Source organism: Aquarana catesbeiana, linkage group LG12 (genome assembly GCF_042186555.1).
Source record: "Aquarana catesbeiana isolate 2022-GZ linkage group LG12, ASM4218655v1, whole genome shotgun sequence".
NCBI lineage: Eukaryota > Metazoa > Chordata > Amphibia > Anura > Ranidae > Aquarana > Aquarana catesbeiana.
Genome location: NC_133335.1, coordinates 46,302,484 through 46,328,887, shown reverse-complemented (window position 1 = coordinate 46,328,887; position 26,404 = coordinate 46,302,484). Strand labels below are relative to the sequence as shown.

Genomic DNA, 26,404 nt, shown 5'->3' with positions numbered 1-26,404 from the left:
CGTGATTAATATAGGCTATTGCTGTGGCCTTGTCGGATTAAATCCTGGCAGGATAATAACATAAACTGAACATTTAGGCCCTCAGGACCAAGAGCTCTGCCTGAGTTTCTAAAATGTTAATGGGTAAGGCCATTTCTAATTTGGGCCACTTCTCTTGGACAGTTGCCTCTTCCAGGACTGTTCCCCAACCTAAACAAAAAAGGTTGGCATATGTTGTTACCACTTCCCAGGTAACTGAAGGAAGGTTAGTAGATTTTTGGATATTAACCATAAACTGAGGCTCTGGCGCACCCAGCCTACAGCACCTGGCATTTCCAGATGTTCTCTCATCCGGGTACTAACCAGGCCCGACCCTGCTTAGCCTCCAAGATCAGGCGCTATCAGGGTGATGTTGCCGTAGGCTTTGGAGTCAGACACATTGGGAATGTAGAGCTTGAACACTTTGTTCCAGGCCGATAGGATACTGTTTTGCAGCAGTCTCGAATGAAACTGAGCATAAGAAACAGCCTCGAATGAAGCCACCATCTTTCCCAACAACCTCATGCAAAGTTTAATACAAGAAATTCATCTTGCTTTGACCACCTAAATCAGTTCCTTTATGGTGCTGATCTTTGCCTGGGGTAAGAATACCCTTTTCTGGGTGTACCTATGATCGGACCCAAATATTTTAGCCTTCTTCATGGTTTTTTTTTTTAAACAAGGTTTTATTGAATATTCAGTGCATACAAAAAGAAAAAATTAAAGATTACGTTGTCATGTTGACACTATAACAGTATTGTAGTTATTGTCATTGAAATAAAGAAAAAATCTGTATATCATTACATTTAAACATTTCTGGCGTATCTTGTCATTCAAGGTATACATATTTTGTTTTTAATACTGTCCATCCATACTTATACCTATATATCACTGTACGGTCATACAATTGCATTAGACACAGGTAGAAGATTCTTGAAGTCATCTATCCCAGATCTTACTGTATTTTGCTGGACAACCTCTATTGATATATATACATTTCTTGTATGGTAATGTATTATTTATCTCCACCTTCCATTCCACAATTTTGGGGGCCTCTTGTCTCATCCACTTTTTGGCTATAACGTTTCTTGCTGCAAAGAGTGTTTCATGCAAGAAGGTTTTCGTATATTTGTCGGTTATATCTGGAACTATACCCCAGAGACACTGTTTGGGGTCTAGGGTTAAAGGTGAACCCATCGTGTCGTGTAAAAATGCCACAATTTGTTCCCAAAAGCCTTTTATTTTAGGGCATGCCCATATAAGATGGAAAAAGGTACCTGTCTCTCTCCCACACATCTGACATGTGGTGGTTTGTGTGCGCTTGTATCTTACAACACTGAGGGGTGTGAGGTATGCCCTATGGAGAATATAGAGCTGGGTCAGACGATCTGAGAGTTTAGGGGATACAGTTTTACAGGCCTCCAATGCTTCTCCCCACTCCTCATCCTCCACCGGTCCCACCTCCCTCTCCCATCTTGGTTTAAGACCATATGCTATTTTAGCAGCTATAGGGGTTAAGAGCAAGTTGTAGAATGCCAAAATCAATTTTTGAGAGTCTGTACTTTTAATTATGGCAATGAGTACATTAGGAGCAGGGCTAGGGCAGGAGTCAGGGAATTGTGATTGTGTTGCGTGTCGGATTTGTAAGAATCTGTAGAACATCTGGTCCTGTATTGTAAATTCTTCTTTGAGTAAGTCAAAGGTTTTGAGTTGTCCATCTTTTAATATATGATGTAGGTAAAATATTCCCTGTGTGGCCTTCTTCATGGTTTTAAGAAGAAGATTTCTCCTTGGTTGGGAATCTGACCTAGATATTCCAGGTAGTTGAATGTGGTGACCATACTTTGGTCTAAGTGGGCTACCGAATGGTCTATCAAGAACAGATCGACTAGGTAAACCATAATCGTTATACCTTGGGCCCTTAATCTGGCTAGAAGAGGGGCCAGAACCTTTGAAAAACACTCAAGGTGCAGTAGCTAGACTGGAAAGCAGAGCTACACACTGAAAATGAAGATTTTCCACCTTGAAAAGTAGATATTACTAGTGAGCGAGCAAATAGGCATATGGAAGTATGCATCTTTGATGTCGATTGACGCCAGAAGTTCTCCTCCTTGTAGGATGGAGATAACTGATTTGGATTGACTCCATACGAAAAAAGAGTGGTTACATTCAGGAATTGAATTTACATTTTTGAGATCCAGAATGTCAATTCGGATTTGGCACCGTGAAAAAAAGAGGTTTGAATCAAACCCCAACCTCTGTTCTTCCATGGGGACTCCCATGATCACTTTTTTCTTTTTCTCTGGATCCTTAGAAACGTTTGATCTGAGAAAATGAGGAGACGGGAACTCTTGGAACTCCAGTTTGTACCCTTGAGCTATTGAGGAAGTCCCCCATTCGTCTCGACATTCTTCCTGCCAGATTCTTGAGAACTGCAGAAGAATTCCAATTCGATTGAACCTGACAGTGGAAGCCACCATGACTGCCTGGAGGCTGATGCCTCTGGCACAGGAGAAGGAGTTTTAAAACGAAAATACATTTTCTCCTTTTCTTAAATGGCAAAAAATGGGTGCTTTCCACTAGAATTTCTGTGGATGTATTATCCAAAACATCCCCAAATAGCTGTTTCACTGCAAAAAGGAAGACTAGCCAGGAGCTTCTTACTAGGTGCTTAGCGAAGGGCGCAAGGCCTGAAGGATAGAATCTCTCATAGCAACTATTGCAAACATAAATCTGCCAGATCCTGGGCCTTCTGAGCAGGATAAACTTGAACACCTGTTTAAACTGGTATCTTAATGAATAAGCAAATACTGTCAGCGCAGGCGGAGACACTCAATCTGCCAGAGAAAAAAAAGTGTTTTGTTTTTTTTTTTCATTAGGAATTCCACTTTTTTAGCCGTTGGATCCCTAAGCATTTGAGCATTGTCTGCCCAACAAGTCAAACTTACACACAGAGGATATAGCAGCGTTAATTGCTGGTATACCCTACTTAGTGAATTTCCTGCACCATAGGATAAAGTGTAAAAACTTTTTAGGAGGGAAAAAAATGCTAGGTGATCCTCTCAGATACAAAAAAAGCTTTTCCAGCAGTGAATGGACAGGAAAAGGCATGCACAGCTTGAGGAGGCTTTAGTGAACCCAAACACTCAGTTAAGGGTACATAAATGTGGAGCGATCATTCAGCAAGAAATTGCACCATCAATCTTAAGATTGGAACAGCTGATTCTCCCACATTTGATACTTCAGAAGTGGAGTCATCAGCCTCACCACGGTCCCCTGAGGGAATTCGTCTTCTCCTGCCCCTAGTTCCTCAGTTTGTGGGTCCTGGGTAATGGAAGAGAACCTGTCACATTTTGACCCACACTGGGATGCGGTTAAAGTCGCTAAACTTTGTTTTTAATTATCATAAAATAAACAGGGACTGCAGTGTTAAAAACAGTCGCAGACATTTCATGGCCCTGATGCTCACTCTGACCAGCCACCCCCTCTCAGGGGAGGATGCCATTTGTAGAGATGACTAAGCTTTCCAGAGCTTGATGGAGACCCGTTTATCTCTTTTTTGGGGGTGTTTCTACCCCCCCTTCTGACCATAGCCCGATGCACTAAGCAGAGGTACTACCAGAAGAAATCGCATCCACTGCTTGAGCAATAGTCCAGTTACTGCCACAGCTATTAATGCTCAGCCTGATGCAAATAATAAATGTGTCAAATAGGAAATGCCTGTATCACCAAAACCTCTTTCATGCTCTTCTTTGCTCTCATGTCTCTCCGACAATTTTGCAGCCAGCATAAATGGAGTTTTTCTTTTTTAAAAACACACTCCCGCGTTGGAGGACGCCAACACCATGCTAAGCCCTGCCCCCACCGTCGCATCACACCCCCCTCCTTTTTTTTTCAAAAAAAGAGTTTTCCCATGCAAGCACGGGCCTCCGATCCGACGGGATCGGCTGAGTGAGGGATGGCGTGGAGGAGACCTGGAAGCCGCCGCCGTGTAGGGGCGGTGAAAGAAAACGGCATTGCCGATCAATTTTAGTTCTCCCTTATACTCAGCTGCTTGAAGAGGGGAAGAGTTCAGCTCAGGTGGGGGTGTCTGGAGGAAGCAAAACCCCCCAAACTTACCGGAGGTCTGCCTGCTAGCCGGAGGAAAAAAGTCTGCTGCTTTTGTGACACAGCGTGACTCTGAGCAAAGCATGAGAAGGTACGTGCTCCATACAGCCCCCCAGTGGTGACACTTAGGCGAGACAACATTTACTTTAAAGGAGACATTTCATAAGAAAATTTAAAAATTCCTTAGAAAAACTCCACTTACCTTTCCCGCCGCAGGGTTTTCTGTGGTAAAACCAACAGACTCAATCTTCACTCTTCACGGTGGATTCCACATGCGACGTCAATTGAGATGTGGCAGCTTCATGGGCACAGCCACTGCTCCTAATCTGACATCCTTGTGGGTACACGGCCTCAAGCGCAGACAGTGTGAGCTCAGAAACATGCATCCGGACAGATAAGGATGTCATATTTTGAGCAATGGCTATGTTCATGTAGTTGCTACATCCCAAATGACACCGATGGGACTGCCTGTGCAGGGGTGCACAGAACTGTGCATCCCTGTGTAGGTAAGCACAGCTTCGCAGGGGCATACACTGTAGGATGCCCAGTGTGAACAAGGCTTTACTGTGTTTTTTGTTTTCTTTACAATTTTATTTGTAATATTTTGTACTTTTTTTGGGGGGGGGGCTTTGGTCCCTTCCTCTGCAGCCTTAGATAGAACTCTTTGTATAGAGGCTCCTATTCATTCATAAGATGAAGCATAATAAACACACTTTACTATGCTTCAGTGATGAATGAACCCAGAAGCGATTGGTACTGATCACTAATTGTGTTCATTCAGGAAAGGAAGGGGGCTGTTAAATACATGTTTACTAGTCCCCCCCACTCTCCTAACAGCAATTACCTGACAGCACATTTTAAGTGAATAGCTCTGGTCAGTGGCTTGCCAGCCACTAATCAGAGCTATTCGTTTGTTCAGCAGAGTCTGAAGTGACCATGAGCATATACCAGAAGGAGGAATGCCAGGTCCATTCAGCGTACGGACCTAGCCAGCTGGAAGTGGTACAGTAGGTCCGTACGCCATACGGACCTGGCAGCGACAGTGTTAATGGGATTGGACGTTTTCAATGTCTTACTTAAAGCCAGGTGTGACCAACCTTTTGATTTTCCTGTGCCACATTGGAAGAAGAAGAATTGTCTTGGGCCACACATAAAATACACTAACAATAAGGATAGCTGATGATCAGAAAAATTTGGGAAGATCACAAGTTAGCGATGACTGGTGTAATGTACCTATCTGAGTAATAAAACTTCATTTTTTTTTTGTAATTTTTCTGTTTTGATAAAAGAAAAAAAGAACAACATAAAAGTAGTGTGATACTGGACACTGTTTTTGATAAACAAACACATCATTATCTGGTTCGATGGATGTAGTAGCAATTCTCAATGAATTCTGGTGCTCATCAGATATTTTGGTTCTAATTTTACCCTTTCTATGCTCCATCCTTGAAAATTGATGACATGAATAAGGCGTGGTTGTGAAGAGTGGGATATTTTTCTTTGGGAAGATAAAACTTATAAAAGTTCAGTAAAGAAACACTGTCAAATTTTTCTTCAGCCGCATGTTTTTGCTTAGTAAAAGCACATTTTTTACAAAAAATTTCAAAGAAATTAACATTTTTAAGTAAGTTTATGATTTTGTGTTGGGCCACATTCTTAGCCCTTTCGGGTGGCAGCTTGGACCCCCCTGCTTTAAGCATGGATATTTTTGTATAGTTATATTGTTCCAGCCTGAACTTATTGGTTGGACTACGCAAGTATGTATGTGCCTCACCTGGCTGATCAACCGAGGAAGCTGGAAATCATTGTAGTAGGCAGATCTGCTACAGTGATTGAGGCTAGATTGTGGGTCCCGTGTTGAGACACTTGCAATTTGTGTGTATTTGCCTTAAGTAAATCATCCAATTGTCTCACACTAAGCTTGTCATGGCCAACCAAATGCTTGTGTAGAAATGTAAGATTCTATGTCACAGTTGAAAAGGCCTAAACTAGGAATAATGATCAGTTTTCTGTATGCCAAGACCTTTCTCTGTTTTTTATGATATTTTGTAAAGGGTTACTACGATCACAAAACAACAACGGTACCAGGGTCTGGGTCTGGGTCTGTACTAGCTGCTGTTCTATTTGCAAAGATAGAAAATTTATAAATTGGTTGTACTAAGTGATTTTCTTTTGACCTTATTTTATATTTTAAAAATTGCTTTTAAATCAGAGATCATATAATGTTTATTGTGATTAATGACCTGTATTATTTTACGGGACATTTGGTAACATTATTCATGGTCTACTTGGACTCAAATGCAGGGATAAGTACATAGACACACAGGGGGAAAACTACTAAAGCTGGTGCACACAGAATCTGGTACAGCTCTGCATAGTAACCAATCAGCTTCTAGGTTTTATCATCAAAGCTTAAGGCCGGGTTCACACTGGTGCGACAGGACACTCGTCCTACTTTGGATCTGACTTTGCCCTGCGACTTGAAGTCAGAGACGCATCCTACTTCAATGAACGGGCATCCGACTTGGATACTCGCCAATACCAAGAACTGTGTTTGGTATGAATCTTGAGGGGGAACTCCACGCCAAATTTTAAATAAAAAAACGGCATGGGTTCCTCCTCCAAGAGCATGCCAGGTCCTTCAGTCTGGTATGGATTTTAAGGGGAACCCCCCTATGCCGAAAAAACGCAGTGGGGGATCCCCCCAAAATCCATACCAGACCCTTATCCGAGCACGCAGCCCGGCCGGTCAGGAAAAGAGGGGGGGACGAGCGGCCCTCTCCTCCTGAACCGTACCAGGCCGCATGCCCTCAACATGGGGGGTGGGTGCTTTGGGGCTGGGGGGCGCACTGCGGCCCCCCCACCCCAAAGCACCTTGTCCCCATTTTTAATGAGGACAAGGGCCTCTTCCAGACAACCCTGGCCGTTGGTTGTCGGGGTCTGCGGGCGGGGGGCTTATTGGAATCCGGGAGCCCCCTTTAATAAGGGGGCACCCAGATCCCGGTCTCCCACCCTATGTGAATGAGTATCATTGTACCCCTACCCATTCACCTGGGGGAAAAAAAGTGTCAATAAAAAAAACACACTAGACTGTTTTTTAAAGTAATTTATTAGGCAGCTCAGGGGGTCTCTTCCGACTTCTACTCTCTCTTCTCCCGCTCATCGGCCTCTTCTCCCGGTCTCCGGTTCTTCTCCCGCTCTCTGGTGTCTTCTGCCAGGCTCCTCCGCTATCTTCTGCTCTTTTGCCCGCTCTTTTGCTAGCGTTGGCCCAGTCTTCTCCGTCGTCTTCTTCCCTCCAGTCTTCTTCCGATGTTAACGCAACGCTCTCTCCCGATGTAATGCTGTGTGCGCGGTGCGCAATGACTTATATAGGCATGGGGCGTGGTCACCGGGTGATGTCATCCGGTGACCCCGCCCCTTATGACGTCACCGCCCAATCATGCCCCGGGCAGTGACATCATAAGGGGTGGGGTCACCGGGTGACATCACCCGGTGACCACGCCCCATGCCTATATAAGTCGTTGCACACAGCATTACATCGGGAGAGAGTGTCGCGTCAACATCAGAAGAAGCCCCGAGGGAAGAAGACGACGGAGAAGACCAGGCCAATGCTAGCAGAAGAGCAGGCAAAAGATCAGAAGATAGCGGAGGAGCCCGGCAGAAGACACCGGAGAGCAGGAGAAGAACCGGAAATTGGGAGATGAGGCCGAGAAGTCGGAAGAGACCCCCCAAGTCAGAAGAGACCACCGGAGCTGCCTAATAAATTACTTAAAAACCGGTCTAGTGTGTTTATTTTATTGACACTTTTTTCCCCCAGGTGAATGGGTAGGGATACGATGTATGGATTCCGATAAGCCCCCCGCCCGCAGACCCTCATCAACATGAGGACAAGGTGCTTTGGGGTGGGGGGGCCGCAGTGCGCCCCCCTGCCCCAAAGCACCCACCCCCCATGTTGAGATCATGCGGCCTGGTATGGTTTAGGAGGGGGGGGGGGGCGCTCGCTCGTCCCCACCCCCTTTCCTGACCGGCCGGGCTGCGTGCTCGGATAAGGGTCTGGTGTGGATTTTGCGGGACCCCCACGCCGTTTTTTCGGTTTTGCGATTTGAGCCATACAAAATGAATGGGCTCAAATTGCACTGCAAAAATTGCATGATTTGAACAGGAGTGTGGTGCAATTCCTGTTTGAATCACATGTGGTTCCCCACACCGTACCAGTGTGAACATAGGCTCATTGAACAAGCTGAAGTTACAAGCTGATTGTATACTATGCACAGCTGTCCCAGCTTTAGTAAATCCCCCCCAGTGTAACAAATCCCGCACCACCGCTCATTGCTTTCTGCACACCTACTTTACTTTATGGATGGCCCTGGCAGTCTTTAAACTTGGTTTTCTTTGGTCCATACCTTTATTTACTGTCTCTGCACTCTCTCCTGTGTGGCTGTGTCTCTGTGGCCTCTCACTGCACCCATCTCCTGTGTGGCTGTGTTTCTGCAGCCTCTCACTGTAACCTTCTCCTGCACTGCAGTGTTGCTGCAGCTTCTAACTGCACCCTTCTCTTATGTGGCTGTCTCTGGACACCTCTCCTGCGTTGCTGTGTCTCTGCAGCCTCTCGCTGCACCCCTCTCCTGCGTTGCTGTGTCGCTGCAGCCTCTCGCTGCACCCCTCTTCTGAGTGGCTGTGTCTCTGCAGCCTTTCGCTGCACCCCTCTTCTGTGTGGCTGTGTCTCTGCAGCCTCTCGCTGCACCCCTCTTCTGTGTGGCTGTGTCTCTGCAGCCTCTCGCCCGACCCCTTTCCTGTGTGGCTTTGTCTCTGTAGCCTCTCGCTGCACCCCTCTTCTGTGTGGCTGTGTCTCTGCAGCCTCTCGCTGCACCCCTCTTCTGTGTGGCTGTGTCTCCGCAGCCTCTCACTGCACCCCTCTTCTGTGTGGCTGTGTCTCTGCAGCCTCTCGCTGCACCCCTTTCCTGTGTGGCTGTGTCTCTGCAGCCTCTCGCTGCACCCCTCTCCTGTGTGGCTGTATCTCTGCAGCCTCTCGCTGCACCCCTCTTCTGTGTGGCTGTGTCTCTGCAGCCTTTAACTGCTCCCCCTTCATTAGTGGCTGTGTCTTTGCAGCCTCTCGCTGCACCCCTCTTCTGTGTGGCTGTGTGGCTGTGAAGGGGAGGCTCTATCATCAGCTCAGGGCGGGTCTTCGCGTCTATGCCACTCTTCCCAGACCTTATCATGTACCTCCAATCTATCTTGTAGTCTAGCTGTCATTTTTTCCATCAGCTCTATATCTTTTATTCTGGTGTATAGGTCCGTTTGAGTGGGGGGGTCTCGTCTTTTCCAGTGCAGGGCAATAATACATCTCGCGGCTGTAAGGACATGTCGAAGCAGTTTCCTGGAGTGCCGAGATATTTGTAGCCCAGACACTCCAAAAAAAACCAACCTCGGATCCATGGGCACCTGCACGCCTAGCAGACGATTCAATAGTAGTTGCGTCTCAGTCCAGAAGGGGACTATTTTAGGACATGTCCAATAAATATGGTACAAGGTCCCCCTGTCTCTCATACACCTCCAACATCTATCCGAGCTAGTGGGGTAAATAGCGCGAAGGACATCTGGAGTCAAGTACCAAGAAAACAGAATTTTATAAGCGTTCTCCTTATAGAGTGTACAAAGGGAACTCTTAGCTGCCTGAGACCAGATTATCCGCCAGGTAGTTTCTGGAATTTCCTCCCCCAATGCTCTCTCCCATCGGAGCATATATGCATGTTTACCCTGAGTTGTGAAGCAATGAGAATTTAGTACCCGGTAAATATCTGAGATTAACCCTCGTCTTTCTGAACCTTCCAACATCAAACACTCAAATGGAGTAGGTGCCGAAAATTGTAAGTTCGGGGCAAATGATGAGAGCGCAATACACCGCCCCCTGAGGACTGCCTTGTGCGCCTCCCAGAGGGTGGAGAGGGTTATATCAGAGGTGTCATTTTCCAGAAAATAATTCTGCAATGTTGATTCCAATTCCAATTTAGATGGAGTATGTTGAAGGAGGAAATTATTTAATTGCCAGTTGCATGGTTTACGGATAGGGATACCTATATCTAGGGACACAATGACAGGAGCATGATCAGACCAGGAAATAGGTAAGATCTGAGCTGTCCTTGTGGCGCGTAGAGTAGCGTTGTTGACAAAAAAGTAGTCTATCCGGGAATGCATACGGTGAGGAGCTGAAAAAAATGTATATTGTCTATCCCCCAGGTGTAAGGCCCGCCATGCATCAAATAAGGCATGACGCCTAGTTATTTGACGAAATAATTTAGAGTCTCGCGTGGCGTGGGTCTGTGGGGTTAATCACGTGTCGGTCTAGACCTACTGAGTGGGATAGATTAAAGTCCCCACCGATTATTAAATAGTCATTGGGAGATCTGAACAAACGCGCAAATACCTTAGATAGAAAGTGTATCTGATGGGTATTAGGGGCATATAGGATACAGATAGTGACCGCCTGCGTTTGCCACTGGCCTCGCAGAATTATGTAGTGTCCCCTTGGATCTACAAAGGACTTGTAGCATTTAAATGGGGAACCACGCTTGAATAGAATAGCCACTCCTGCTCTTTTGCGGGGGCTATATGCCTCGTAGACCTGGGGGTATAGTCGAGATGCAAAGGTAAAGGCATCTCCCTTATTAAAGTGCGTTTCCTGCAACAGAACTACATCCGCCCCAGAATGCCTAAGCTCTCTCAATGCAAGATGCCTCTTCCTGTTAGAGTTCAACCCGTGAACATTAAGTGACATAAACTTAACCATGATCACTGGTGTATGTGCGCTCAAGATTACTTAGCTTATCCAGCCGCGAGACCGCTACCACGTCCCAGAAACGAGGAGGCCCATAGATGGAGTACGTACAAGTGACCGTCCCGAACCAATGACGAGCCAGGGAAAACAGGGGGGTGGGGGGGAAAGGTATAAGAAAAAGTAGAGAAGGAAGGAAAAAAAGATTGGTTAGTAATACATCAATTAAAAGTAAACATTGCGATGAAATCCCAAGCAGTCTGTACCGCCCGGGATCTGTTAATTTCCAGTAAGTTCCCCCGATCAGAGCCCCCAACAAGAGCCCAGGGTGGGGGAACATAGAGAACCGCTTTTAAACAAAATCAACGGTGTTCAAAATATCCAAACAACATGACAAAGGGGAACTTTTGATAGGTTAAACCTATAGGGGGATTAATGACCAGAAAAAACTACCACTGTTAAGTCTCCATCAGAAAGTGCCCAATGTTCAAAACAAGTAAACAGGCTGGGGGGGCCTAGGGGAATGCAAATAAGGTTGATGAGTGGGGCAGGAGAATCAATTATGGCAGTCAGCTTTTCTTGGATTTGGTGGATCCTCGGGGAGAGTCCCGGTCTCTGGGACGTTTAGTTGGGGGGATCTTCTGCCAGACCGTTGGAGGCGGCGTTGGCAAGTCCACTAAGTCCCAGTCAGACAGACGTGGAACGGGGATCTCCAAGATGTCACAGAAGTTGTTCAAGTCTTCTGGGAAGCGTAGCACTGCTGATTTTCCCTGTCGACGAGCTGTCAAACTAAAAGGAAATCCCCAGTGGTAAATTATATTGTTCTCTTGCAGTGAACTGAGTAGAGGTTGGAGGAGTCTTCGTTTCTGTAAGGTGATCCAAGATAAATGTGGGAACAGCTGAATTTGTGCATTTTCAAAGACCACCTTCTTGGAAATGCGGGCTTTTCGCATGATGTCTTCCTTTAAAGGGAAGGAATGGACCCTGCATATAACATCGCAGGGTCTGGAGGCAGGCCAATTAGGGCGTAAAGCTCGGTGTGCACGGTCCATTTCTATGGGTTTGTTTGGGGGGTCCCCCAAGAGGTCATTGAATAAGGCTTGTAGGGTTTCATGTAAGTCTTCAGGACCCTCCGACTCCGGTAGGCCCCTGACTCGGATGTTATTTCTGCGCCCCCTATTGTCCAAGTCCTCGATATGGCGCTGCATATTCTGGAGCATTAGGTGGTGGTCAGCCCCCTGTAACTGGGTGCGATGTACGGCTAGCTTTGTCTCTTGAATTTCTTCCTCTGCCATCTCCACCCGCTCGGAAAGATGTTTAAGGTTGGCATGGATTGTTTGGATTTCCGCTCGACAGGCGGATTTGACTTCCTCGATCAGGAGTTTAAAGTCCTCTTTGGTAGGAATGGCTTGGAGATACTCCTGCCATGGGGGGGTTTGCTGAGAACGTGGGTCATCCCCCATGCGATGTTGTGGTTGTTGTGGTGGAGTGGGTACTCTTTGAAAGACAGGGGGAGGTGTAGGTCTCCGTGGCTCCCAGGGTTGCATTGGGGGGTCCCGCGAGCTCCCTCAGGAAGGCATCTGTGTGGGAGAGGGAGGGCCACGAGCCTGAACCTCCAAAGGGGCCAAATGCGGGGAGTTGGCCACCTGGGCATATGACAGTGTCTGGCCTGTCCCCCGCTCTGTGGATCTGGGGGCAGTGTGGCGGGCTGGTCTCTGCGGCTGAGGGGAGTCAGGGGGGAGAAAGCACATTTGCTGAGGGGTACATCCTCCATGCTGCGCCTCTGACCTGATTCCTTGTCCCCAGACACCCTCCGGATCTGGTAGTGGGGGAAAGACAGTGGATTGCAATGAGGGGGTCGGGGATACAGTTCCTCCCAGGGACAGGACCGGATCAGAGGCCGTGCGCAGCAGCCGCGGGAAGGCCTCGGAGCACTGTGTGTATGAGGCTGCAGTGAGGCCTAGCATTGTGTCCCGGGGATCGTTCGGAGGCTTCCCCTGTAGTACGTGGGGTAGAGACGGACTCACCACTCGGGAACCCTGACATCGCAGCCCGCCCGCCTCTTGATCCAGAGCTGATGCGCTCTGATGAGATGGTGGTGATGTAGAGCTCGGCTGTAGCGGCGGCCTCGTGTAGGAGGAAGCCGCTGGCGTCATCTTGTCCTGTCCGTCGTCGGACATGGTGGGTGGCTTAAAGTACCCACAGAGGGTCGCTGAAGAGCCGGAGGGTGGCTGGGATGATCCCCTAGGTTTGGAGGATCTCGTTCTCCTGCTTCCACCCATATACGGGTGTTAGAAATCCCCCTAAAAGGCCTTGTAGTTGTGGGCTAGTGGAGAGCTAAACACTCAGGCTTCCATGCAGGGCAGCTTCCGGTCACGCCCCCCTTAGCCGTTCTTATTGCACCCTTACATTTCTTGTTGCATTCTTTATAAAGTCTGAATGCTTATGATGACCCCTCCACCTTGTATTTTTTGAAGGCCTTCTCCTTTGCTTTTATATGCATTTTTACATTGGAGTTAAGCCATCCAGGACTTTTGCACGCTCTTTTAAATTTATTACCCAATGGGATGCATTGGCTATTGCCTTATTTAATATGCTCTTAAAGCAAACCCATCTCTCCTCCGTGTTCTTTGTTCCTAAGATTTTATCCCAATTTATGCCTTCTAGCAAGGTTCATAGTTTAGGGAAGTCGGCTCTTTTGAAATTCAGCGTTTTTGTATTCCCCTTATGTTTCCTATTTGTGTGATTTATACTGAAGCCAATTGACCTGTGATCGCTATTACCTAAATTGCCCCGTATTTCCACATCCGTGATCAGGTCTGTTGGTAATCAGTAGATCCAGTAACGCTTTATTTCTAGTTGGTGCGTCTACCATCTGACCCATGAAATTGTCCTGCAAGACATTTAGGAACTGGCGAGCCTTAGATGAATGTGCAGTTCCCTCCACCCAGTCTATGTCTGGATAGTTAAAATCCCCCATTATGATAACACTTCCCATCCTTGCTGCTAATCCAAATTGTGATAGATCTGTCTCCCCTTCCTCCCTCAGGTTAGGGGGCCTATAGCATACTCCCAGTATTATTTTCCCCTTAGCTTCATCCCTTTGGAGCTTTACCCATAAGGATTCCACCTCCTCCCTAGCTCCCTTAGTGATGTCATCTCTCACATTCACTTGTACCTTATTCTTGATATATAGGCTAACCCCTTTTTTACCCTCTCTATCCTTGCGATAAAGGGTATACCCTTGAATATTTGCCAGCCAATCACGAGAGCTGTTGAACCAGGTCTCTAAAATTCCCACAAAATCCAAATCCTCCTCGTACAACAGTATCTCTAGTTCACCCCTCTTGTCCGCCAGGCTCCTGGCATTAGTGAACCTTCCACGTAGTTTAGACTGGTCGCATATTATCCTCTTATTGGGTGTTCTGAGATTGCAACTAGGACTTGCTACTATAATTACCTTGGGTTTATGTGCTTTGGTCAACCTACCACTAATGCCCCCAATACTACCCCCTGGAATAAGTTCCGTGCTGACTATATCTACCTCTGGACCCCCTCCATCGCCTAGTTTAAAAACCTCTCTAACTTTTTGGCCATCTTCACCCTACTCATTTAGGTGCTGTCCATCCATAGTACCGGTTATCGACTGAGAAGTCGGCCCAGTCGTCCAGGAACCCAAACCCCTCCTGCTCACTCCTGAGCCGCCTCTCTGCATCCATAAGACAGAGAGCATGGCTCAGCCCCGTTCACTGCCCCACTTGCTGTGATTGACAGCAGCGGGAGCCAATGCATTTCAGCCAATAAGGAGGGTGAGACCCAGGAGAGCCTCAGGTCTCATGCATCTCGCTGGATCAAGATCAGGCTTAGGTAAGTATTCGGGGGCTGAGGGGGGAGCTGCACACTGAAGCTTTTTTACCTTCATGCGTGTAAAGCTAGAAAAAAAAAAAAATGAACGCGCCCCGTCCTGCCGAGTTTGCGTGCAGAAGCGAACGCATATGTGAGTAGCACCCGCATATGAAAACGGTGTTCAAACCACACGTGAGGCATCACCACGATCGTTAGAGCAAAAGCAATAATTCTAGCCCTAGACCTCCTCTAACTCAAAACATGCAACCTGTAGAATTTTTTGAATGTCGCCTATGGAGATTTTTAAGGGTTGTTGCCATTACACGAGCGGGCGCACATTTGAAAAATGACATGTTGGGTATCAATTTACTCAGCGTAACATTATCTTTCACAATATAAAAAAAAAAAAAAATGGGCTAATTTTACTGTTGACTTATTTTTTTAATTAAAAAAAGTGTATTTTTTTTTTTTAAAAAAGCGCTTGTAAGACCGCTGCGCAAATACGGTATGACAGAAAGTATTGCAATGACCGCCATTTTATTAGGAAGTAATAAATTAGTGTTAGGGAAAAAAAAAATATATAATGGTTGGGGGTTCCAAGTAATTTTCTAGCAAGAAAAAAAAAAGGTTTTAACTTAAGAAACCACAAATTTTTCAGCTCAGAAGTATAAAGGAGTGTTTACAGGGGTATAAAGAACAAAAAGTTTCCCGTTTTTTGGCTCCTTTCACCTGGATTGCATCCATTTACATACACCATGTGCATTCAAGAAATATCACTCAAAAGCTAATAAAATGCTGCTGGATCAAGAGTAACTAGCCAGTGGCCTTTAAGTTATTGTGATCTGCAAGTCCTGGCACTCACCTTACATTTGCGCCAATGGGATACTGTCACTGGTGACAGGCTTACTAAAAAGTACTGTTTAAAAAAAAAAACCTACCTTTTCTCACAGGTCACTGCATTGCTCCCTCACAGCAGAATGTAATTTGCCAGTAAGAGAGCAAGATCTAATTCAGCCAGCCAGGTAGCAAGGAAGTAACCTGTGCAAACAAGTAAGGTTTTTCCGGTGCCCTGCATTACGATCTTGTTGTTGTGCAAGACGATCAGCTTTATATTGTGCATTATTAGGCGCTCCTCCAGGTAATGCAGAATTTCAATTCCATGTCTGCCCCAGACCAGCTCAGATAAAGAACTTGGATTGTAAAGATCAGGTCTTATTTATTAGAAAAACTTCAAAACAAATAAGTGTCAGTGGTGGCCACAGGTGTTTTCTTCCATTTCAGAAATAAAACAGGCAACTCATTTGGTTATTGTAAGCAACAGCCATCGATCTTGCAGTCATAGACTAGCTTCCATATTTAGTGGCTTTTGTACTTATTTTTGCATGGACTCATGAATTATTATTTTTTTTTTTGTCATCAAAGAAAGCAAAATATCTTTAGCTGAGGCACAGAAAGTGACTGTGCACCGCTCTGGATACAGAAAGAAGGGACCACAGACATTATTGGTATACAAACACAGGGATATTAAATGCATACATAGGCATCATTGCAGGCAAAAAAAAAAGTTGCAAAAATGTCCTTCATTGAAATGTTACCATTAAAACACGCAAAATACAGTATGTCTAATGTATCATCTACACGAGTAAAGTAAAATACAGACTCGACAGGAATATTGTATTAATATCCATCTCCTGCTTACTAATAGAGTATTTAGGACAAGTCAGATGGTGTCAGTAGATATAGAATGTAGCTAGGTGACCTCTCACACTGGCACGTTAGCATAGCTTACTTAACAAAGTCCCAAAGTCAACACTCGGATACGTTTTCTTTCTTTAAAAGGGGACAAAGGGCACATTAATGATGTATAAAAATCCTGGATTCTGGGATGGAATCGATGGGGAGTGGGGGTGTATTAGGGTGGAATAAATAAAAAAAGTCAGACTCTGAGGATTTCTAAGCAGTTGTTGTAACAGATGGCGATCCAATCAGGCTGGGTGCTTGCCCACTGGACGTTGTTGATTTCCCCCTCTGCAGTGTAGGCTAGGATAGGATCTTCAATAGCCCTTGGCATTTGCTGGATGTCCCAGATCAGAGCCTGGTGATCGTCCGCTACAACAGGTAAAATAATACAAGTATGTGAATACATATTCATAAAACGGAAGAATTGTGTTTGAATGCATGTATTCAACCAGTACAGTTCAGCACAAAATACAGCATTCATAAACAAAGCCCCAAGGTCCCATTCAGATCTCACATTAACAGGAACTAGCATTCCTGCTCACGTTTTTTAAAGCGCGATTTACACACATTTCCACGTGTCACATGTAGGGAAGCCCATTAAATTCAATGGGCTGCCCTATGCTTGTTTGTCGCACTAAAAAATAAGCTCTTACTCCTTTTTTGGATGACAGGCTTTGCATAATTTTTAAACACGCAGCAAACATCATGACAAAATGGGGTGCCATTATTCTTCTTGCTGCAGTTTGAAATCACAGTGTGACCAACGCGACATCCCGGAAGTGACGTTTGCGCTCCACCACCCATCACCGTCTACTCGGAAGCGATTGCGATATCTGCAAGGAGACGCTCGCTCCATCCTGGATGGCTGAATATGGCGATAGCGCCCTCTGGGTCACATACTCTATATGCTTGTTGTTTTTATCTTCATGTACGCAGTTAATATTAAGGGGTCCTCGGTTGTATGGGAGTATTGTCTAGAAATAAACAGGATTACGCTATGTACTGTTATTCTTGTGTTTTATGACATATTTGGAGCCCATATACCAGTGGCTCTTTTTGGTGATGAGGAGTTAGCATTTGAGTAGCTGTTGAACACCTAACCTTAAGGCTGTCTCCTTAAGAGGTCTTTGGTGAGTTTGACCCCCCTGGGGGATTATGCTGCACGAGATGGAATACTTTTACTGTCTCTGGTGAAAGGTGCACACTAGGACCACTGTGATCCAACACCTAAAACGCTTTGAACTGCCCTTGCTACCATCTACTGCACAGAGACTTTCTAATGTGGTGATGACCACATGTTGTGTTAATTTTATCATGTTTAATTACAGCGCTGTTTTAGTATTTTAATGATCCAGAACTATGAACTATATGGTCGTATGTCAGCTGAATCTCCTTTCACACCGTAAATTTTACATAGCTAAATTATGATGAATTGGGTGAGCACACTTTCTCTATTGTAATTTTGTTTTTCTGCGATTGTTAAATGATGAACTGACTCATATTGTGATGTGATTATAATGATGTTCCTTACAAATTTAATGATACTATAGATGCATATTGAGTTTCCCTGAAAAAGCGGAGTTACAGCTCTGTGAAACGCATTGGACTACTCTATGAACATGAACTTATCTATGCTTTTGCTGCAAACAAATAGTATTGGCTTATGTTAGCCATGTGATATATGCACATCTATATGTTTGTATGATATACATTTTTATGCTTTGTACAATAAAACAACTTTTAAAAACATAAAATGTGTTGATTGTCACTGAGATGAGCACAAGTCCTATCTGTTCTTGGGTAGGGAGTGGTATCTCCCAATGATTCCCATCTTTTACTTGTACTTAACATAGGACACGAATGTGAGACTTGTCCCTGGAACTGGTTACATTTTAAGATAATGCAAACTTCTCTTTCAGTGACTGGTGAGAACAAATTCTATTATGCTCTCAAAATAGAAATCAAAGAAAGAATCAAAATAAAAACAAAAAAAAATGTCAGTTTATAAATTTACCAGCTGTACAGATGTGACAGGAGGAGTGTGGGGCCCAGGCAATGCCGTTCACACAAGCGCGATGGTTATTCAGCCTGGCCACAGGTGTACAGGGCACTCGTACATCCAGAATCACTACCTGTAGACAGAATAAGTCAGAGAATCCTTTCAAAAAAGCGGTGCCGACATAGGCTTACATTTAGCTATATTGAGGCAACTAAATATATAGCTAGCAGGCCATATAATTTTTATAATAATCCCATCTATACCATAACATATGTGCGCCCATGTTTCTTTTCCATATTATAAGCAAAACCTCCCTCTATTTATAGATCAGGAGACTTTACGTAACAAGGATCCTTTTACCTCCATCCCATCCATAGCCATGGTTGCAAGGTAGTTGGGGTCTTGCTTGTTCCAGCACAGTCTGAGCAGAGGGTGGTGTTGAGGGTCTTCATAAATAATGGTGCTGTGCTCCAGGTGACGCAAATCAAACATTCTTACAGAACCATCGGCTCCTACAGAAGCAAACATATCTCGGCCCCCTCCAGCTCGGCTAAATGCAATGTCGTACACCTGGAATGTAGGAGACAAAGTGGTCTTTATTTACATAACTGGGCACAAAGGCAAGCTTGTACAAGGCAGTGAAAAGCACAACTCTTCCTAAGTATTGGCATTTCAGTAAATCACAGGTGTTTTTTTATTGGGCTGTTAAATCTAGGTTATCAGAGTGAGCAATGACTGATTCAGAGGAAGTGTTTAAATGGCCTGGATGCCTACAAGGAAAAACATTCTTTTGGGTAGCAATTCATCTTCTTGAAGCTATAAAACAATATGCCGATCTCCAGTGAATAAGCAAAAATGTTTTTTTCACCTAATAAAGCAAATTTAACCTTATTTTTTTTTTTCATGAAAAAGATGTTGTCTGGTGCTCTGTGCTAGCATAGCTGAGTAACAGGCACAAGTGTGCTGTCACATATGCGTTTTGCAGAAAAAGCAACGGGGAGCATCAGACTAGTTTTGTTACTGACTACCGATTACAGAGTGCACTGGGTTTAACTCTTATACCTATTGAACGGTATAGTCGTTTTTAGACAACCTGCATTGCTGCTGCAACAGTAAAGTGGAGACAGGACTATGAAAATGTCTAATGCCGCGTACACACGGTCGGACTTTTCGTCTACAAAAGTCCGACAGCCTGTCCGACATACTTCCGACGTACCTTCGGCGGACTTGCGGCAGACTTTCTTACGAACGGACTTGCCTACACACGACCACACAAAAGTCCGACGGATTCGTACGTGATGACGTACACCGGACTAAAATAAGGAAGTTCATAGCCAGTAGCCAATAGCTGCCCTAGCATGGGTTTTTGTCCGTCGGACTAGCACACAGACGAGCGGATTTCGGGGTCCGTCGTACTTACGACGTAAAGATTTGAAGCATGTTTCAAATCTAAAGTCCGTCGGATTTGAGGCTAAAAAAGTCCGTTGAAAGTCCGGAGAAGCCCACACACGATCGGATTACCAGCCAGCTTTAGTCCGTCAGCGTCCGTTGGACTTTTGTAGACGAAAAGTCCGACCGTGTGTACGCGGCATAACTGATGGTAAATCCATCTCTGCAACTTCAACTGGACTTTGAAGTGTAACTCTGGACAAATTTGCTATAAGTCCCCTGTCCATCACATCTTTGCAGTTAATCAGGCACCTCAGATGCATTCCAGTGGTGCTTTAAACTGCCCTGACCTGGCCAGTGGTTGTGTTGTAGTCTGTCTGTGAAGTTCTGGCATTCTCTGCAAAGTCACACATACTGGCTGTGGACTATGATGGCCATATCTTTACATAACTTGTAAAGTGGGAATGAGCATTATCCGCCATGCCTATTGTTGGACTATGTAAGGCTCTACGTAGAGTGCTGCTTGCAGGACCAAAATCAGTAACTAGTGCTTAATACCACTGGAGACGACCAATATTGCCCATAGGAGGTGTCAGAAACGACCCCTTTATCACCAGTGATGCTCATAACTTTTCTTCCTTTTTTAAGTCATATATGGCAAAGCTAACCTGAATCAGCTTTCATTCACTGTCACAAATCTAAACTCGTAGCTTTCAACAAAACACAATTAAGTCTGTGATATACTTACGAATAAATGACCTGCAAGGTGTGTGCTCCACATCAGCAACTGCCCTCTTGTATAGCCAAAGGTGGTAACACACATTCACACACTAAGGCCGGCCATACATGGTTCGAATCTTGGCCAGTTCAGCAGGAACAGGCCAAGATTTGAACAGTTAATGGGCAGGCTGAATGTACCAAGTTTATCGATCAATCAACTTGGGTAAAACCAGCCTGCTGGATTCTCTTACGATTATCGCTAGTGGCTGCTATAGGCCGCTAGCAATAATCACAGTCTTCTCCCGGCGGGGACGGCTTCTCCCACTCACCCCCAGGAGAAGACAATGGCTTGGCAGGAGGCATTTCCCTGTCAACACTTGTCTGTGAATTGTGCAAATTTTTTTCCTGCAACCGGGAAGGAATTCGCACCATGTATGGCCAGCCTAAGCCTCCAGCAGTCCTAGTGAACCTGACGCAAAAAAAAAAAAATATGGGAGCTGCTAATCCAGGGTCATGTATCTAGCCTATTAAGTCACCAATCTGGACCAAGCATGCATAAAAGCTATGCAAACCTCAATTGCTGCAAGCTTTTCCAGGTCACCAGCTCTTTAGGTAGCCAAGCCAAAGCAGGATAGACACTCCCGAGAATACACCTTTTAAAACCATAACTCTCGCTGCTCTAATACTTCTGTCCCCACAAACTCACTTTCACTTACCAATACTTGTGAAATCACTTTAATTTTTGTACAACCAATGCTCAGAATTAATAGGAAACCACAAATTGAAGAACTGAATGGACAAACCAGAACAAAACAGTTATTTCATTAAGTCAAAGAAAAATGATATACATAAAATACTTTATAAACAACCCCAACAGATGAGACCACTCGTACATACCATCGCACAGGGTGTAGAGTGAGCATGACTCACCTCTTTGTCATGAGCAATTAATTGCGTTTTCACGTGACCAGACACCAAGTTGACCCTTCCCAGTACCTGACCTGTCTCCAGACCCCAGATGGTGCAAGTTGTGTCAATGCTGGAAGTTCCTGATAAAAGCAAAAGGGGAAGAATTACTCCCAAGAAATTCACCCTCCAACATAATAAGTTAAAAGCAAAACTGCATGTGACGGCAGTTGGGAAAAAAAAATAAATAAACCATTGGGTTTCCAGGCCTTCTCAGTACAGAGTTTATTTACCAACCTACTGAAAAAGAAACTAGAGTTTTAAAAGGTCCCCGTATTACCACTTTCTCAGTGTTTTCTTGTCCTGGTGCCCTAGGTTGTGGAGCAGATTCTGCATCAGAGAGGTATTTAGCCCAAAATTTTTTTTCCTGGTTTTCTTTACGCCTACTAGGAAAATTCCCATGACTGTATGCCCCCCTCTGTTCTGTGAAGCTACCAGTAAAATTTACATTTCAGGATTATACGAATAAATAGAAACTTGGGGAATATTGTATGAATAAACAGAGACAAATAAGACCCAGAACTTAAACATGTACATTATAAAAAATAATGCATGTTGCTTCAAAACTTAAAGTGGTTCTAAAGGCTTAAGGTTTTTTACTTTCATGCATTCTATGTGTGCAGCGGCCCCACCAGCCCCCCTAACCCTTACCTGAGCTCCCTCTCAATCCAGGGATGTGTACAAGAGCCTTGGCTCTCTGGGGACTCTAACTCCTCATTGGCTGAGGCAACAGCGGGAGCCACTGGCTCGCCGGTACTGTCATTCACAGCCAATGAACAAATGAGGAGAGAAAGCCTCTGCGTGTGAATGGACACACAAAGCAGCAGCTTGGGAATGAGCTGGCTTGGGTGCCGCCACAGCAAGCTTGCTTGCTGTGGGGGCACATGTTGGGAGGGGCCAGAAGCGCCAGCGGGGGACCCGAGAAGAGGAGGATCGGGGCTGCTCTGTGCAAAACCACTACACAGAGCAGGCAAGTATAACATTTTTTTTTTTTTAAAGAAAAACAACAAGCCTTTAAATATCACTTGAAGACCTACCAGGAGTGATGATGAAAAGCTTTACAAAAAAACAAGTTAAAGAAAGTTACATAGGATGGACTTGTGTCTTTTTTCAACCTCACCTACTATGTAACTATGTAAAAAAACAAAAAGGGACGAGAGTGTAAACTTCATTGGGGTGCATCCCCAATGGTCTCTCAAAATCCCAGGAAACTTTAGATATAGCTTCAGTATCACTAGAGGTTAGGATCATTTCATTGCTCTACTACACGATAAATCCTTCAGTTTGAATGTTGGTCACAATTCTACAACACGTACCCAGTAAGTTAGGATCTACTTCATTCCAATCAAAGGAGGTGAGGGGAGCACAGAAGTCAGAGTTTTTGTTATTATTCAGAAGACACTCTAGACGGGTCTCTGTCTCACCAACCTGTACAGAAAGAAAGAAAAAAGGTCAAAAGCATACAATATTAGTTGATAAACAAGTAAAACCTAGTACAAACGGGCCGAATATCATCCGATTCAAAAGAAACCGGACAGCATTTCGACCCGTGTGTACGGCAGCCTGTCCGACAGAAGTCAGTTAAACTTCCAGCTTTTGTAGAATGGGCATGCAGAAAAACATCTGCCAATCAACATCTGATCAGCGTTTGCAGCCAATGGCTGCGAGCGCTGATGTAAGCGTACTGTCGGGAGGGGGAGGTCCCCTTGTCAGAACACAATAGCTCAGAGGGGAGATCGCTGTACTAACATTGCATAATATAGAGACCTCCTTGCGAGCTCCTCAGTAGTGTGAGCCTGGCAAAAGTGTCTGTGATGTTCGATTTGAGGAAATGTACTCACCCTCCAGACACGAAGATAGTCCCCGCTTGTTGCTAGTAAGTCTGGGTACACCCCTTTGGTGTCAGGAATCCACATCAGCTTTGTTGTGGGATATGGGTGATCAAAAGTGTTCCTGCAGATAAACTCGGAGCTTTCCTCATCCAGACCAACCAGCTGAACCTAAACAAAGACCACTGCTGTTAGATTATGTTCAACTATTTCCTCAAGAATCAACCAAACACAATGAAGATAATCGGTTAGTAGGTTATGCAAATAGTATATCAATTCGGTAAGTATTATGGACACCATAACAAGAAGACCACATAAAACCATCTGGGCCCTCTCTTAGTGCCAGGGTACTAGAGCTGCACAATTCTGGCCAAAATGAGAATCGCTATTTTTTTACTTAGAATAAAAAGATCACGATTCTCACGGCGTAAAATCTTTCACATTATACAAAAAAAATGGGGCTAACTTTACTGGTTCGTTTTTTTTTTTAATTCATTAAAATTTTAATTCATTAATCAGGTTATGTATGTTTTTTTTGCATCTTTTTTTTTTTTTTTTTTTTTTTTTTAAGAAGTGTATTTTTTCCCAAAAATTGCATTTGAAAAGCCACTGCGTAAACACTGCGTGACATGGAAAAAAAAAAAAAAGGAAAACCCACCAATTTATTCTCTAGGGTCTCTGCTTGAAAAAATAAAAAAAATAATGTTTAGGGGATTTTCTAACAAAGAAAAACAAAACAAAAAAAGATTTTCATTTGTAAACAAAAAGTGACTGAAAATGCCTGGTTTTCAAATGGTTAAAGTAGACCTTCAGTAACTTTACAAGTCTACATAAATCCCTGACACAATATACAGGAACAGCAATTTCCAATAAGGCTGCACCTTTCATTAAAATCAGTCCTTGAACTTCATTCAAGTGACTTGCTTAGAACAGTCCATTTCCAACATTTTCACCCCAGAGGAACCCTTGTCGTAATTTTCAGGTCCCAAGAAACCCCTGATAAAATTAATTTGTCAGGGAAAAGGATTCCCCTTACATTGGTGGTAAGAATGCCCCTTACATTGGTGGTCAGTGGAAAGAATTCCCCTTACATTGGTGGTAAGAATGCCCCTTACATTGGTGGTCAGTGGGAAGAATGCCCCTTACATTGGTGGTCAGTGGGAAGAATGCCCCTTACATTGGTGGTCAGTGGGAAGAATGCCCCTTACATTGGTGGTCAGTGGGAAGAATGCCCCTTACATTGGTGGTCAGTGGGAAGAATGCCCCTTACATTGGTGGTCAGTGGGAAGAATGCCCCTTACATTGGTGGTCAGTGGGAAGAATGCCCCTTACATTGGTGGTCAGTGGGAAGAATGTCCCTTACATTGGTGGTCAGTGGGAAGAATGTCCCTTACATTGGTGGTCAGTGGGAAGAATGTCCCTTACATTGGTGGTCAGTGGGAAGAATGCCCCTTACATTGGTGGTCAGTGGGAAGAATGCCCCTTACATTGGTGGTCAGAGTGTCACCTTTACAGGCAGATAAATAAGTTTGCCAAGTGTCGTAGGACTTGAAAATACGTAGACACCATTAGATAGGAGGTCGTTCAATCACAGCTTAAAGCGGTATTCCGCTAAAAAAAAAAAAAAATAAAAGCAAAAGCCAGCAGTTGCTGGCTTTTAACAATAGGACACTTACCTGTCCTGGAGTCTAGCGATGTTGGCATGCAGCTGATTTTTTCATTGCGGGTAAGGGTGCCCGGCAGTGTAGCCTTGCGGCTTCATGCCGGGAGCCCTACTGCACATGTGCGATGCCCCGCTCCTCTCTCCTACTGGCCCGGCGACAGGGAGAGGAGGAGGGAGCCCCGCGGTGATGTCATGGGCCGTGGCCCGCATTCCCAGAAGTGGGAGCAGGATACCTGGCAAAGCCAGGTATCCTGTCCGCCCCCCCTTCCCCCCGAAAGGTGCCAATTGTGGCACCGGAGAGGGAGAGGAGACAAATGAGTGGAAGTTCCATTTTTGGGTGAAACGCCACTTTAAGGAACCCTTAGCAACCACTGGAGGGACCCTCCCTGGGTGAGGACGGCTGGCTTAGATTGGGTAGACATTGCTATGGCAAACAATCTTCTCTGCCATGGCGGCACACCCAGAACTCCAGCAGGGAATCATTTTCTGGCTGTTGGCAGTAATGAAAACGATGGTGTGGCGTTCTTGCGATGTGCTGGGTGTAGATATACGTGGGATGGGCTCAGTTGATGCCCTTACTAAAGATGGCGGTGCGGGGTGGGTCCCCTGGAATGCAATAACAGGCAGACATACCTGGAGAGATAAGTACCTAGTGTACAGTAAGTGGCCATTTATATCATTGTGTGGTCTGGGCCTTCCCTGTATGGGGCTATCAGGACCCCTCCATGGAATCCTCTCCACAATCTTCGGGGGTCCCATACACAGATCAATACACAGCCCCCCATCACCATGGTTACCTTATTATTGTATTCCTCCACAAAACTGCCCAGAGCCAACCGGAACCTTTTGTCCGGCCTCACACTCCAATTCATGGCGTACACGGTCCATGGCGCCTCGTACTTGTAGATCTCCTTCCGTTTTCCGTGCAGGGACATGGCCGACACCGATACCGTAACACAAACACCGAGCCGTCCTGGGGATACCACCGCGCATGCGCAAACACGCCGACGGCCACAGCTGCACAGCTTTAGAGCTCGGGCCAATCACCAGCGAGGGGGCTGTCCACCATCACAAACATGGATACAACGCGGATTGGCTACACGGGCACGTCGCCGCGCTCTCAGGCAACGTGCCGTCTTGTGCGCAGATGAAGTGCGTTCCAAGCCTCGTTTTGGCGTCGCGAGAAAAAGAGGCGGGGACGGTGCCTCAACGTCGTCTGGGCGGAGACAGTGACCACAGCTAGGGGTTTATTAGTTGTCCCCACAGTGGGGTCTACTAAGGCATTATTATTATTAAAGGTGGCGTGGTGCTATTTCATAAAAGGGCCAGGGACTTCTTTTGTGTGTTTCTTGTCA

At 45.2% G+C, this 26,404-nt stretch overlaps 1 protein-coding gene across 2 annotated transcripts; it reads right to left on the bottom strand.

Annotated features, from left to right (window-relative positions):
• Window positions 1–15,939: 15,939 nt before the first annotated feature.
• Window positions 15,940–26,125, bottom strand: DCAF7 (DDB1 and CUL4 associated factor 7). Of its 2 annotated transcripts, none has more exons than XM_073607683.1 (7): window positions 25,847–26,125; window positions 23,399–23,557; window positions 22,874–22,985; window positions 21,522–21,640; window positions 18,843–19,052; window positions 18,500–18,615; window positions 15,940–16,857 (listed from the first exon to the last, which is right to left on the bottom strand). In XM_073607683.1, the coding sequence occupies exons 1-7, from the start codon at window positions 25,982–25,984 to the stop codon at window positions 16,680–16,682; spliced, it is 1,032 nt and encodes a 343-aa protein (XP_073463784.1). In that variant the 5' UTR covers window positions 25,985–26,125; the 3' UTR covers window positions 15,940–16,679. The 2 variants fall into 2 exon arrangements, with proteins under 2 accessions (XP_073463784.1, XP_073463785.1); XM_073607684.1 differs by having other exon boundaries at window positions 15,940–16,852; window positions 18,498–18,615; window positions 25,847–26,120.
• Between the last annotated feature and the right edge of the window lie 279 nt (window positions 26,126–26,404).